General features: G+C 38.9%; 1 protein-coding gene across 6 annotated transcripts; it reads right to left on the bottom strand.

The window, feature by feature from the left end:
• Positions 1-1573: 1573 nt before the first annotated feature.
• Positions 1574-15159, bottom strand: LOC103386984 (oxysterol-binding protein 1-like). Of its 6 annotated transcripts, none has more exons than XM_008321476.3 (18): positions 14513-15132; positions 13655-13718; positions 13147-13312; positions 11852-12060; positions 11118-11286; positions 10616-10727; positions 10259-10442; positions 9969-10086; positions 9701-9758; positions 8969-9133; positions 7405-7650; positions 7094-7214; positions 6753-6856; positions 6393-6488; positions 5024-5211; positions 3519-3754; positions 3358-3390; positions 1574-3251 (listed from the first exon to the last, which is right to left on the bottom strand). In XM_008321476.3, exons 2-18 carry the CDS (start codon positions 13668-13670, stop codon positions 3109-3111), a joined length of 2364 nt encoding a protein of 787 aa, XP_008319698.1. In that variant the 5' UTR covers positions 13671-13718; positions 14513-15132; the 3' UTR covers positions 1574-3108. The 6 variants fall into 6 exon arrangements, with proteins under 6 accessions (XP_008319698.1, XP_008319690.1, XP_008319679.1 ...); XM_008321468.3 differs by having other exon boundaries at positions 13632-13678; positions 14513-15131; XM_008321457.3 differs by having other exon boundaries at positions 13632-13718; positions 14513-15131.
• Positions 15160-15162: the final 3 nt, after the last annotated feature.

Raw genomic sequence — 15162 nt, forward strand, 5'->3', positions numbered from 1 at the left:
TGTTGCTGCTATGATGTCACGTGTGTGTGTGTTCAAGTCCTGCATCAAAGATAATACAAATTAAAGGTTGATAATTGTGTGGTGAACAAGAAAGTCAAAAAACTCTAAGATACTCCAACACCATTTTTGTTCTAATGTTAACCATTGAGCTGTGTTACATTTTACTTGATCTGGTTCTTCAGAAGAAAATATTAAATTTGTAACGAGACTTAAATAGGAACCTGTTCAGTTTTTAAGCTCATCAGATTTTGATCTCCCTCCATCTGTTTTTGTTTTTTTTACCAAAAGTAAATTAACTGTAATTCAGTCCTTAAACTATGCAAAGAAGCAGGTTGTGACCTGGTGGGACTTTTTTTTTTCTAATTTTTCCTCAAATTTTTGACCTGTACTGAATCAGTGTAAATAAATTAGCCTTACCAATATTTAGAGTACCATAAAATGCAGGTGTCTTAACTTGTTTTGTTGTTTGTTGACGTGTCTTTATGACTTAAGGTGTAGCACTGGCTCAGGTCCATTACATGATCCATTACATGTCCTCTACACCCAGACCTGAATTCTTTTGATTATCTGGCAAAGATCAGTGTCTAAAATAAGACAACCTGCATCAGACAGGTTACCTGAGGTTAGCCCACGTAAAGCATTAGTTACAGTGTGTACAAACTTCCCCGCCGCACCATCATTACCACCATCAAGACGCCACAACAATACCGAAAAACACAACAATACTAATACTAGTATACTAAATACAATACTAAACACATTGATTGCTGAAATCATTAATTTTTTTCAGCCTGCTACCTGGCCAACCTTAATTATGAGCAGAACTCACACTACCGCAGAAATGACACTAAACGTCAAGTGAAATGTCACAGCATTAACCTGCACAAATCTCTCTACCCTGGTTTTATATGGTCCCTTTTTTACCCCATTGTTCACATTTAACACTACCATGTACGTGGTGCCGCTAATGCTGCAAACTTATCCATTTACTTCACTATACCAAGGCACATCACTGTGTCAGAGTCTGTCTCAAATAAATATATTTTGAAAAAAATGATTCCTAAAAGTATACACTCATTTCGACAAGACATTACAGTATTTGGTAGGTTTGTAAATACTGCAGTCTGAAGTGTCCTGTGCAAATATTTAAGCTCAAGAAAAAATGACAGGTTCTAACAAATATTGACAGACAATATATTTGATTAAAATAGAGTAGAACTAATAGCTACCTTGTGTGAAAGCAAAATGTTTACATAGAATATAAACAACAGCCTGCACACATTTTTTGAGTCAAATTTCAGCACCGTAAAGCCCCCCTACACACACACGTACTATATGTATGCCTATATATGTAGCTATATACTGTATAGGCATCCATATATACAAATATATGTACTGTAGGTTTTTGCTGCAATTGATAAAATTCTTAAAGAATAGTTGTAGGGCTTTTGATAATCTGGTATTTATACTGTGTGTACTTTATTTATACTGTAATTATATATATATTATTTGAATATTTATTTTTAATTTCTACAAGACACTGAAGTGAACAACAGTAGGAAAAGCTCCATGCTTAACATCACAGTATTTGTTTATTGGATAGTTTTTCTTTCATACAAAATAGTGACCAACGCTCTATCTGTGTCCAGAATGGAATCTCCCTTTTTTTAATATCAGAAATGAAGACAGTTCTCTACCAACAATGTGCAAGGAGACAATATGACAATAGAAAGAATTACTACGTTGTTAATGTCATAATGGGAAATTCTATACATTCATAAAATCATAGTTTTTTTATTCTTCATATCTGAGTGCACTTACAAAGTCATGCAATGCACACACATTACTATCCCATTTTTTTGGTGTTAAAATGTACTTGCATATGCACGAGTTTGTCAGCACACCAGGTGACGTCCACCATCACCACTGCTTCAACATTGTGTTCTTGCTCATTTGATACTGTCACCAAAACATTATTTTTAAAAAATTATCACAGCAAGTATCCAACCTTTTTTAAAATACTGTCACCATGTAGAATTTGCAACAACAAAAAAACATTTCAGTACTGTAATTTAATTTCATTACCTTGATTAAAACTACTGAGCTTCAAGCTTCATAGCCTGTCCTCCACCCAAGTACTTCATTAATGGATGTGTATTAAAAAAACAAAACAAGAAAAAAAAACCAGCAACCAACATGAGAATCTCCTGTAATTGCAGCGTTCTACATTAAGTAGAGAAAGTGTGTTTAGATCCTGGAGCCACATGTTTACCACAATAAATTCCTTCAGACCTCAATAATAAAAAAGATACACAACAGTGTGGAGGATAAACTCATCTTCAGATTGATCACATCTTTTCATGTTTTAATTCATTTATTCACCTGCAGCTTGGCAGGAGTGTGACATGACGGAAGAGCAGATACACAGTCATACACACGAGCACACTTAAACCTCAACTTTGCTTCGTTAAGACACTAAACCAGAGAAATGAACAAAGAATCCTCACCAATGTTTACAAGGCCACCAGTTTTTACATGACTCAAATATTTAAATCATATTTATATATGTATATATATATATATGTATATATATACATATATATATAGATAGATAGATAGATAGATAGATAGATAGATAGATATCTATCTATCTATCTATATATTATCCAGGTCTTAACCCCCTTTTTTAGAGTTATTAACAACGCCCATAATATTGAGGATGACGACAGGGACATTTCAGTATCTTAGAGGCTTCTGCCCTGAACTCATTTGAGCAGATTTGGAAGCATGACCCAGAGGTTGTTTTTTTTTCCCTTCCCCTTTTGTCTCCAACACCACACCACCAAGGTCACAGCAGCAATGGAATATTCTCAGATGTACGACAGCAACACAGGGAGAAGAGTCTAAGACAAGAGGCCAGAGGAAACCCTGCTCCCTCTGGCTGAGACAGAAGTGACATCACTGAAGATCTCTTAGAACAGAGAGACAGTGGAAGGAAGCAGACGTCTGTGGTGAAGGGCAGGCAGGGCCTTTGTAGTCACGCCCCCTGCCCCCCCAGGCAGCTTTGAAGGGTTAGTGTCTTCGGAGATTTTGTGTTCAACTCTGAGGTCAAAAAATGTCGGGGCAGTCCTCCCAGTTCCCACGGTCCTTGGTTTCCCAGTATCCTCCCTTATACAAATGAACTTGCTCACCTGTGATCTGGTCTTCGCATTTGCTGAACCAACGAGCCTCATAGTTGTCGTGATGAGCGCCTGGAAGAGAAAAAAAATAGGTGTTGCAGAAAATAAAGCACTCACCACAGATGATTGGAGCAGAGGTCAAAAGCAACTGGAGGTGACAGGAGAGGGAGATACTTGCTTTTTAAGGAGAGGTCAGAATCCTCATCGACAGCTTATGGAAAAGACAAGGTGTTTACAAACTATTTTTTTTCAGGGTTAAACCTTTATAAAATTAAAATAAAATAAAAAAAAAATCACACGCACGAGACACCCTGATCCACCAACATACTGTAGACCTACCTTCTTCTGATTGGCTGGAAGTGCGTTGGCTGGCCGCCTCCCTTTCTCTTTCTCTACGCACGCTGCGCTGCTTCTCCTCTAGCCGCTGTTTCTCAGCATTTGCCTCATCCCAGCGGCCATCCTCCATCAGACGCTGGTCAGGCCTACGACGGCTGTCGGTGGGGGACACGCCCTCCTCTGTCTCATTGAGGGTAAGGGCCAATGCAGTGAAGTAGTACATGGTCTCTGCTCCGTCGCTGTGGTCAACACAAAGATACACAACAGTGTCATTTAACGTGGCTATTGATCTGAAACAAACCCACCAATAGGGGTCTATGAATGACAAAGATCAGAAGCCATGACAGAGCATGGTAACATTACACGGTGACATTGCAGTACAAGTTCCAGTTAAACTGTTGATTCAAAAGTGTTGTTTTTTTTTCTTCCACCGGGAACACTGCCTTCCTCGCATTGATAACGAAGGAATTTAAAATCATGTTTTATTTCCTTATTTCTGTTTAGATGTGTGCATAGCACTCATGTTGTCATGTTGAGCTATGTCCATTTTATTCACAGCTGTCATGATGTAGAGTTTTTCTGAATCAGACTTTAACCCCGGATTAAGAAGAAAAAAAAACACTTCCCCTTATTTTAGGGGCAGTGGTGGCTTGGTAGTTAAGGAAGGGGACTTGAGTCCGGAATGTTTCAGAGTTAGAGTCCACCAGCTGCCAAGTTACCACTGAGATACACTGATCATGGCTCCGTCCCCACACACTGCTTCCCCGGTGCTTAAAGCTGCCCACTGTTCACTTTGGTGATGGGTTAAAATGAGAGGTCACATTTGGTGTGCAGTGGTGTGCTGTGAATTATTTCACAGCACACCATGTTGAATGCTTGTGATCAATGTTGAACCCTTGTGATCATCATTCTAATGCTCCATGGATCGTGTGTGTAGGAACAGTGTGAAATTGAACAAGCCACATTGTCAGCTTTGAAAAGTGAATTATTTGTCGTTGTGACACATAATGTCACAAGGGTTCAACATAGTATATACCACTAAAATGACATGTCATTCTCTGTTGGAATGACATGACATATATGTATCATTATCTGGATGGCTTTTTTTAGGTACAGTTGATGTACTGAAACTTTGGAATCCAGCCAGCTTATGACTCAACAGAGGTAATTTCGGCTTATTGTAGTGCACATTGTGTACTTCTTAAGGGCTTGGTATATTTTATCTTATAATTATTTGGTTGGTCACATGCATCCAACTTCAAAATTAGGTCACATATTTGGACAAAAAGGCCACATCCCTGACATGATAAACAGTGAATATCAAGAAACACGTCATTTGAGAGGCTCCTGTCAGCTGCCCTCTCCATTGTCTAAATTACAAGTGGTTCCTAACTAAACAATTTAGTGTAAATAAAACACAGGGTTCTCAAATGAGTCATTGAACAAAGAGACACTGATTGGCTCTGATGATACGCTGAGTAAATGACACAGCTGTTAACCGTACTTACGGGAGAGGATTCCTTCTCCACACTTCCCTTGCCTTCAGTGTCTGGTAGACTGTCTTCTGTTTGCCCTCGGTTCCATTCTCCCCGCCGCGGCTGCTCTGCATCACCCTGGAGAACTCCATCTTCTCGTCCCACGTGCCCGACAGCACATAGTGAGCCTTGCCGGTTTTGTCCATCACTACTCCGGTCACCTGGAGTAATGAGGGAAGAGAGGCTTGTGCTTGTGAGATGTTGGATATCGCTAGCCCTCCCAACTTTAACATCAAATGAAATATAAAAACATCCAACACGTGCTGGATACTTGTGAGATGATTATAGTTTCTATAGAATGACAACAATTCATCCACATTTTTATATCTTCACGGATATTTTTTTACTTTAGTTAGAGTTATTGGAGACTTGTATCGTGTGGCACATATTAAGCTACATTTTTGCAAATTTTAAAAAGTTTCTTTGATTTCTAAATTAAATGTTAGTAGCATGTGAAAAACACTGAATGCCAGATCACAGCTGGATTCTTTACAGCCCTGTTTGAAAATGGTACTTTCCTGTGCCGTTGCCTTCAAACGGCAATAAGCCTGTGAAGTTGGGCCCGATTTTGGGGATTCACGGGCAAACAGTGGCTCATGAACTGGCAGCTTGAGACTGGCTTGGAGATTATTGTGCTGTTTGCAGTGTGGTCACACTCAAGTGGAAACAGAGATGATTTAAGGTGAACAGTGAATGTCTACACTGGTTCAGTCAAGCAGCAAATATGAAAAAAAACAAAACAACAAACCCAGCAGTGGCTTTAACAGAGTATTGTGTCACAGTGTAGAAGAATCTCAAAAGCAATTTTAAAGTAGGCAACTAGATTCACCTCAAGTAAGTTGAAGACATTTCGCCTCTCATCCAAGAGGCTTCATTGGTTATATTTTTCTGGTGGGGAGTTTCCAGGTATTTATCCACCCCAAAAGGCTGCGCAGCCGTAATTCACACTATTCAGGTAACTCCAACAACCCCCTCCCAGAGGACAGGGAGAGCGAACAATCCACCATAGAGCCAACAACTCACAAGACCACTTAACGATCATATTGTTCAGGCCCATGTCCACTTTACTCAACACCACACCCCCCTTTGGGTGAATACATACCTGGAAACTCCCCACCAGGACTGATGAAGCCTCTTGGATGAGAGGTACTTACTTGAGGTGAATCCAGTTGCCTACTTTAAAAACTGCTTTTGAGATTATTATGATGACCGGGATGACTGAGAATATCCACAAACACAATGTAGAACTTAGACAATTTGTTGAACAAACAGAAAAAAAAGTTTGCGTTAAAGAAAAACTGTTCCAGGAAAGACTGGAACTTTAACACAAGCTTTTCCCAACCTTCCTGGCCACATCTCTGGAGAAGTAGCTATACGGTGCAAACTTCAGGTGGCAGCGGTCTCCTGTGGTGTGGTTGACGACATCAATCTCTCCAGACTGAAAACGAAATAGGAAGTTGAAGAGATTTTCAGTGGGGGGTGCAATAAAGAAATCTGATTTAATGTATGGTTAGAACAACATGTGTACCTCAGGATTTGAGGTATCATTTTGGCTCATAGAAAAGAGCTGTTATTGGCTTATTACATTTATTAAAGACTGGGCCAGTACACAGGCCAGGGTGTTAAAAGATTCACCCGTCACTTTTTAGTCATACAAAGATCAATCAACTTTGTGACCTGGGCTTAAGACCTTTGAGCTCACCTGATCAATCCACAATTTGCCAACAATGATGTTGTGTACTGTGGTGGTCACTTTTTTCCATGTGTAGTGATGTTCGCCCTTTTCAAAGATGGCATGAATTGTTCCTGCACAAGGAAGAGGAAATGACAGGAATCATTGTCACTACCAACAAAACAAATCAATGTTTGTTGTTCCCCGCTGACAGACAACATTCTACTGAGCTGTGGTGTGACTGATAAGTTGTAAATGGTTGAGTGTCTCCATCAGGAAACAGATGCTGTGCTCACGGCACACCCTCGAAACCACGTCACCATTAAACCACATCTAATGTTGGAGATGCTTTAAAGCAGAACGACTCTTACCTAAGGGCATAATAGAGAGATATTTGCCCCTGAATTTGCTGGCAACGGTAATTTCCTGCCTCAGCGTCCAACCACGATCAGAAATCACATGATGCGCTGCAGCAGGAGGGTGGTGACTCACCTGGGAAAGTTTGCAGACATTTGTAGAAATTTACCAACCAACAGAGATGAAAAAAAAAAAATTGACTCGTTTAGTAAAAAATTCCCACAGCATCCGAGTCAGTTATGATATTCATCTGATATACACGTTTCCCTCAAGGCACATTGTTTATTGTCATCAGAAGAAGAACAAATGCTCATTCAGCTCTCACCTGCTCACATAGAGAGCGGTAGCCGCTCTCTCTCAGGCGGTCCAGCTCATACGTCTCTCCCAGCAAAGGATTGAAGGGCTTGCCCGTGCGGTAGACGGTGGTAGAGTAGGACGACACGGAGAAGGCAGCCACGTAGCACAACTGCTCCAGGGAATTGTGACACTTGGCCGCCTTATCCAGCAGCTCATGATATTCCAGATCCTCTGACAACCGTTGAAGCATCGATATTGGCTCATTGAAGTTGACCTGCACAGGGCACAGCCATTCAGATACTCTAAGTCAACATTTTGTCCACAGGCTGTAACATTTGGTTATAGAGCACAGATCAGTTATTTAAAACTGCTGCAGGCATACAAAATTTGTTTTGACAACTACTTTGGTATTCTTATTGACAATAACATTAAACAAACAATTCCTTAAAGCTTATCATATTACTTGTCTCTCATACTGCAGACAGACACGTATCCCTGCCTGCTGAATGCGGAGACTAAACACAGCTCAGGTTGCCACCTACTGTTCATAAGGAAGAACAGCTGGTTGAACTTTCACTCGGTTCTTTCTCAAACACACCTCAAAATGATTTATTCAACATATTTACACATCATATACAGAATATTTACCACTGTTTCTGACACAGAAAAAAATGTCTCCCATCTGGAGAGTTGACTACCTATACTGCTTTGCCTGGGTGTTTCTGTTCATTCATACATTTTTTAATCTAATCCCAAATTTTAGTAATGTTGAGATCTTGCTAAGAATCAATAAAAATCTGTCATCTAAATACTAAAACTAAAATCAAAATAAGTCCCTCTGCTTTAATGAATGGGAATGGACATTGGAAAAGAAAGCCCGACTTATTATTATTGAGGCTCATTTTATTATCATTAAATTTAAAGAAACAACATAACCAGCATCAAGTAAATAAATCCTAACCTTAACATCAGTATCAGTGTAAATAAAGATCATTTTAATAGGAATACAATATATTTTGGTCTAACTTAGATTGTTTAATTTAGGGTCGACTCATAAATCTATTTTCAGTATGATATTGGTATACAAGAGTTAACACAATATACAGAATGTTAATTATAAAATGTATAGTGTGTAATAATCCAGCATATGTGATTAACTTGTCAATACTTCTGGATGTCCACGCTTCTGGATGAATACACAGGCTTACCAAACCCTCTCACTGGGAAAACAGAAAATAAATTTCTCACAGAGTTTACTGGAAATTAACCGTGTGTTGTCTAAATATAACCCTGTGACGCATCCCAATTTACGTGACAAAGAAGATTTTTATTTATTTAATTCTAATAGCATTGAAGAATGTTGACAAACCAGTGGCACAGACTTCACGTTGAATGACTGTGTGATTAAACCCACATGATGAGCACACACAGGTGCCAGCAGACAGACAGTGTGACCTTTAGCTGTTGTTTACCTTGTGGCAGGCAAACAAAATGGTTGCAAAAAAACAATAGAGAAAAAAGGAGAAAAAATACCCCTCCACCCCCCGCAAGTGAAAAAGTATGTGAGATGTTTCCATGTAGGAGCTACTCACAGGCATGGGAATCTTGGACAGCTCTTTGCCGATGCAGTTCTTCATGATACTCCATAGGTTGAGGGAGTAGTTGGGTTTGTCTGGGATTCGTGTTCTCCTCTTTTTCAATGGCACCAGCTCCTGAGAGGGCGACTCTTGGTTCATGGCGAGGGGCTCGTCATTGAGCTAAAAGGACGAAAGCAACAAAAGTGTCTGAAGTATATGACAGAGATTCCTCACCTGAGTGACTGGACAAATGTTTTTATTTTACTGTCTCATAACTGAGGAATTGACTAAACTACAAATTCACTAGACTGGAATTTAACTAAAGTCTGTGGAGGGACTGTAGTCTGATTAATATTGTTGAGGACTTCAATGAAGTTTTGAAAGCAACTCTCAACGCATTCTACAAACCAACGTCAAAATCCAAAGTAATCACGAAATTCACCAACTATATGAAGATAAATTTCAACTTTAACTTTTGTGTATTGTCTTAATGTTTTCATATTAATAACCCCATCCTTTGGATTAGTCAAAAATAAAATAGGTGTGAAACAAAGACAACTACCTGCTGTTATTTGTCTTTTTGTTCCAGCGGTTTACAGACAAAAAATGTGTTTTTTCATATTGAGGAATGTTGACTTATTCTAGTTGTGATTCAATGTAATTAATCTACAGCTACCTTGTGATCAATCCGATTAAACATCTGACACTCTTAAAGAAGAGCACAACACTAGTGTTGGCAGAACATACCGACTGGTCATCAGGACATATTTCACTGTTGAATCCACTGATGTTACTGCTAGAGCGCCTTTAGTTTCAAAAAACAAGAGAGATGACTTTAGATGCTTGGGTGAAATTGACAGCAACATATGACACAGACTGTATAAGACAATAATATGAACAATAAATCACTTCAAACTGTACATGCAAGTTCTTCGAGGAAGTGTATTCAAGAGGGAAAATCACACGTTGGACTTGTTCCTGCACAAACACATGTGCCTCTATTGAAACTACTGACTTGTGAAACTGTGGGTCTGCAGGGACTGTGATGAACTCAGGCGCCTCCTCCATAGCATCAAAGAACTCATTGTCATCGTCCTCATCGCTCGCCTCACCCTTGCGTGACCCAGCCGTACCTGACCAGGAAACAAAGGATTTTGGCTTAAGCTAGGTGTGAACTCTAAACATGTTGAAATTCCAAAGCTAAAACGATGAAAGATATCTAATGGAACTCCCCTGGGTTGAACTATAACACAAATGGGAAGGATTAGGAATTTCAATCGCCATTTTGTGAGAATCCTATCATACTTTTATTGTCTGCTGTGGCATTAGCCTGTGCAGCCCCTCTGAATGCCCTTTCCAGGTGATTGTGCTGTTTGGCGAGTTGCTCTAACGTCTCCTCCAGTCGCACTCTCTGATCACGTTCTGCTTGCAGGGCCTTCTGCCATCGTTTACTGTGGGCCTGAGCCAGAGCCAGAAAATCGCGGCACGCCTGAGGGGCAACAAAAAAAATCATTCAACCACATGTAAACCATGTATACCAACTAAGCCTTAAATTAAGTTTGGATTGCTAAAGATCCATCCTCTTAAGCAGCATCAGCATTGACACTTTATTACACAGCAATCAAATATACTGTAAACCACTCGGAAGGAAACAACACTTGCATTAATCATGGCATTGGAGGTGATGCGGAAAAGGGTAGCTCTTTCCGTGACCTGACGGATCTTATCCCCTGCCTCTCCTGTCAGACGCAAACTGTCCAGTTCTGACAAGGATCTGAAATATAAAAAATACAACACAATTACGCACAAACTGTTGAAACCATCTTGAAGACCATTGGCATGTTTATTTTTAGAACTTGAGCTTTCTCATGCATTTATCTGAAGACTCATCAACATGCTTTTGCAAACAGTCACACACCACACCTTAACAATCAGCTTTAAACCGTCATTGTTTCGGCATAAATAAACACTGTACAACTCCCTTATAGTTCAAGCCAAGTTGGTCTGGATACTTCTGATGTGAGCAGTTTCACACCACACCTAAGGTGAAAACCATCATTATGTTTAAAAAAAACGAATGAAAGATAGATCATCTGTTAAAAGATTGGAAAAGTTTACATGTTACCATTTTTTAGACTAACGAGGGAGAGTTCTAAAGACTGACCTCTGGAGGGCAGTGCCGTGCTTTGAGATCAAGTCATTACACGTGCTCAGATCCTCCACTTTACTGCCAAGCGTTCTGAGGGCAGACTGCACCTCTGAATTCTGAGAAGCACCACCCTGCCCAGGTACCGTAGGTGCAGATGTGGGTGGAAAGTCATCCCCAGAATCATCTGTTCACAGGCAAAAACACAGGAAAGGATTAAAAAACAAAATTATATATATTTATATACACTCTGGACATAATGCATATATTTCTCCCTGCTGCTATTTAAATATATAAATGTATACTGTACATATACTGTATAACCATTTTATATATTTATCTCTCCTTCTATTTATATATTTATCTTCATATACTATATTGATCTTTGCTGCTATTTATATATTTATTTAGACAGCATATGCGTTTCATCTACTCAACCAACAACTATGAACATACAATATCTACCAAAAGTAGGGCTGTCATTCCTGTTGTCCTGGTGTCCTATAAATATCGTAATTGTGCAGATTTAGGTTAAATATTTGTGTATAGATATGTCCCGTCTTGTCTTGCTGTCTTTATAAAGTGTTAGAAGTAGCACCAAATTGTTCCTGTGGAAACATAATTTTGTCTCACTTTGTACTTGTACTTGTACAGGGCTAAAATGACACTAAAACACACTTGCCTTATCAAATAATCTGGAGGTCATTCACCCATTTTTGACAGATCTCACTCCCTTGTGTCCACTTGTTTACCTGACTCAGCTTGCATCCGTGCTGCTTTTGCTTTGGCCAGCTCCAGAGCAGTGATCCAGCGCTGACGTTCCACCTCGCAGCTCGCCTTCAGGTGATACGTCTGTGTGCCGCCATTGGAGATGACAAAGTTGCAGGCGTCATCTACAGTGATAGTGGCCGTGGCCAAGTTTATTGTGCCTCGACATGTGTGACCCATCTCTGCCTGGGTCCTGGTGATCAGTCTGGGTATAAGGAAGGATAATGAAAATAGACAATAAAAAACAAACTAAGTGGCTGTTTTGTGTGAATCGTTTTTGGACTGAAAATGAAAGCAGCAACTGCAAATTAAAGATTTTCATACGAAAGCAAGAAGAAACCGCATAAAGGAGATAATGATGGTTCAACACACAAATCAACAGTTGTATAGACTATTATTAATACAGTCATAACAAAAAGTTATGTGTTATATGCAATAATAATGTTATGGATCCAAATGTGCCACAATAGCTGTGGAACTGGTATCAGTTAAAAAAAGGTTTCTGATCCATGCCATTCAGGAAGATGTTCCATTATTACATTTCTACAATTTATTACACTTGAACAATGTCCAAAGTTATCAGGTTTGACCTTCAATACATTCACATATTAATATGTTGAAAGTAAAACACTATTAAACCCAACCCTTAATAATAGTAATATTAAAGTATGCACACATTTAATATATATTTACACTAAAAACTATTGTTTTAGCAGCAAAACCAGTCAACGTGACTTGATTAACATCATTCAGACTGAAAGTGTTGCCTCTGCCCTGTGGTGTTTTTATTACCCTCTGAGTCAGCTTGCGTGGTTGTGACGTCAATAGTGCCAAGTCATGGGAGGAAAAAAAAACAATAACATCAGCACAGTTTCAGGCCGATACTGCTTTGTTCGTTGCCTGAAATTATTAGTTAAACTGCCCATATACTGTATGTTTAAGAAAAAAAAAATCATTAAATGGTTTATCAAAGTTTTATTATAGCTATTATAGCTGTATTAAACACAATGACTTCAGAGGCTTGTTTCATCATTGAATGCTAATCTAATCAGGTAGAGGTGTCAAGACACCCACCCCAAGGATTCTGAGACACAGTGCCAGTGTAAAAGAAATGGTAATACTATCATAGACATTAAGACAGTAATTGCATTTTCAAAAGCTTATGACAATTTAATGCTTAAGACTGTGAACCAATACAGGAAAAATGATTATGTGAAATGACATGAACTTTGGCTTTAGATTTTAATGGTCTTCTGTGATGGGGTTGTGCATACAGTACCTGTAGTATGACAACAGCCCATTGCTTAGGACAAACCACCGGCGCTGATAACCCTTGATGTAATTTGTCCACTTGAATACCCATCCTTTGTAAGTATCACCAGCTGGGGAAGGAGTGGGGGTCTTTGGCTCCGACATCACACCCCCCTCTGATTCAACACAAGTTTCTGGAACATGAGATTTAAAAAAATAAATAAATAAAAGTAGGAGTTTCATGGTAAGGCTTGTATTAGAGCAAGCTCTGAATCATTAAATTATTCAACAGATTAATCACAATTTAAAGTGGCTTTCTTTGGCTACATTATTCAAAAAACTAACAACTTAATATCTCACATCAATGGTAATAATTAATAATGATAAAATAACTAAGGACATGGTTTTGACAGTCATGTGATAAATGACTTTATCTCCACTAGCCCCATCAAAGCACATTGCCAAACACACTGGTTGCCTTTATAATTAAAAATTCAAAAGTTATTAAGTTGCCTTAGTATGAGTAGGTGTCACACCATGATAATCCAACATGGCAGCCTCTGTGGACAAGACAGCTGAATTATATGAATTCTTGGGTATCTGAAACATCAATTCATAAATTATAAAAAACACCAGTAGATACCTTACATCCCATTTCTGCCAGAAGAAATTATATAGAAAATACTTTTGAATTCCTTTACAGTGACATCTTTATTTTTATATTAATAATATTTTAAAGCAGAATCTAAACAGCATAGAATTACTGAACACACCATAGATGAATCACAACTGTAGTGTAAGTCTAAAACAACTAAAAATGTAGTGAAATACCTCACAAATCAATATCACTGCAGTAAAGCTCATGGTCATAGGTCAAAGGTTAACCATTGAATCAACACTGATTCATTAACCAATTTTAGATGAAAACCTTTCATAATATAGTTTTTTATATACTTACAAAAAAGTATGATTGAATTGTTATGTATCCTATTAATAATATGAACACCCCGATATATTGATTATTAAAATTAGATATTGTGCAACCTAATAGTCGTGTCATCTCAGGGACGTTAGTCACTAACTAGTAACAATCATTAACGTATCTGGTTATGCCCAAATTATTTTTAAAAAGGGAACGAAACAGTAAGATTATGTAACGTAGTCTTGACAGCAGAAGCTAACTAGCGTTAGCTTCAGCGACATTGGGAGGAAATCAAGTTAATAATGGATTACAGCAACAGAGTTCTAAAGTGAAAACGCGACTCTTGGCATATTAACCTTAACTCCAATAGTTGCTACTTGTATTTTTTTACAACAACAAGCCGACAAGATACACGGGCAACAGTGTTTGCACATTAGCCGAGAGTCCAAACTAGCTGACGACGAATGTTTACCTTGACGTGTCCGAAATGCGAGATCAGGCAAACCAGACACCCAGTGAAGACACGGCTAACTTTGACAACCGTGCGCCTCTGTACCGCGCTAAAGAGGCTAGTGAGCCAGCTAAGTGGGTTATAGGCTAGCGAAGGAATTGGGTTAATGAATGACGTCCCCGTTAGTAGTAGCGCAACAGTGAAATAAAGTAAGAAGTTTCATTTGTATCCCTCGCTAAATGTTTCAATGGCGGTTGATCTACATCTGCGTACGACGAAGAACACTGATGCTAGCCTGCTACATCCAACTAGCCTATTAGCTCACAGATACACCCGGTGCATCACTATTCTGTCCCGTGGAGAAACTAGGTGTAACTACCCGGTCCGGACCATAAACCCAAATGGTTCTGCGCATGTGCAACAACGCTTCTAAAGATAACATTTGTATGATTTAACGACAGCGAATAGTTAAAATACGAACCGGAAATGTTTGGAAAATCTAGTGTTTGAAAAACCAAATTTTTGCAAAACCCAGTGGCATCGGATATGTCGTGTAAATATGCTGGGGATTATAACTATTTAGAAAACCATGTATAATATGTGTATAATGTATTTGTTATCTGACATATCTTATATCATAACATTTTAAATAAAAACGCAAGGAATTACTG

Source organism: Cynoglossus semilaevis, chromosome 1, assembly GCF_000523025.1.
Source record: "Cynoglossus semilaevis isolate Cse_v1.0 chromosome 1, Cse_v1.0, whole genome shotgun sequence".
NCBI lineage: Eukaryota > Metazoa > Chordata > Actinopteri > Pleuronectiformes > Cynoglossidae > Cynoglossus > Cynoglossus semilaevis.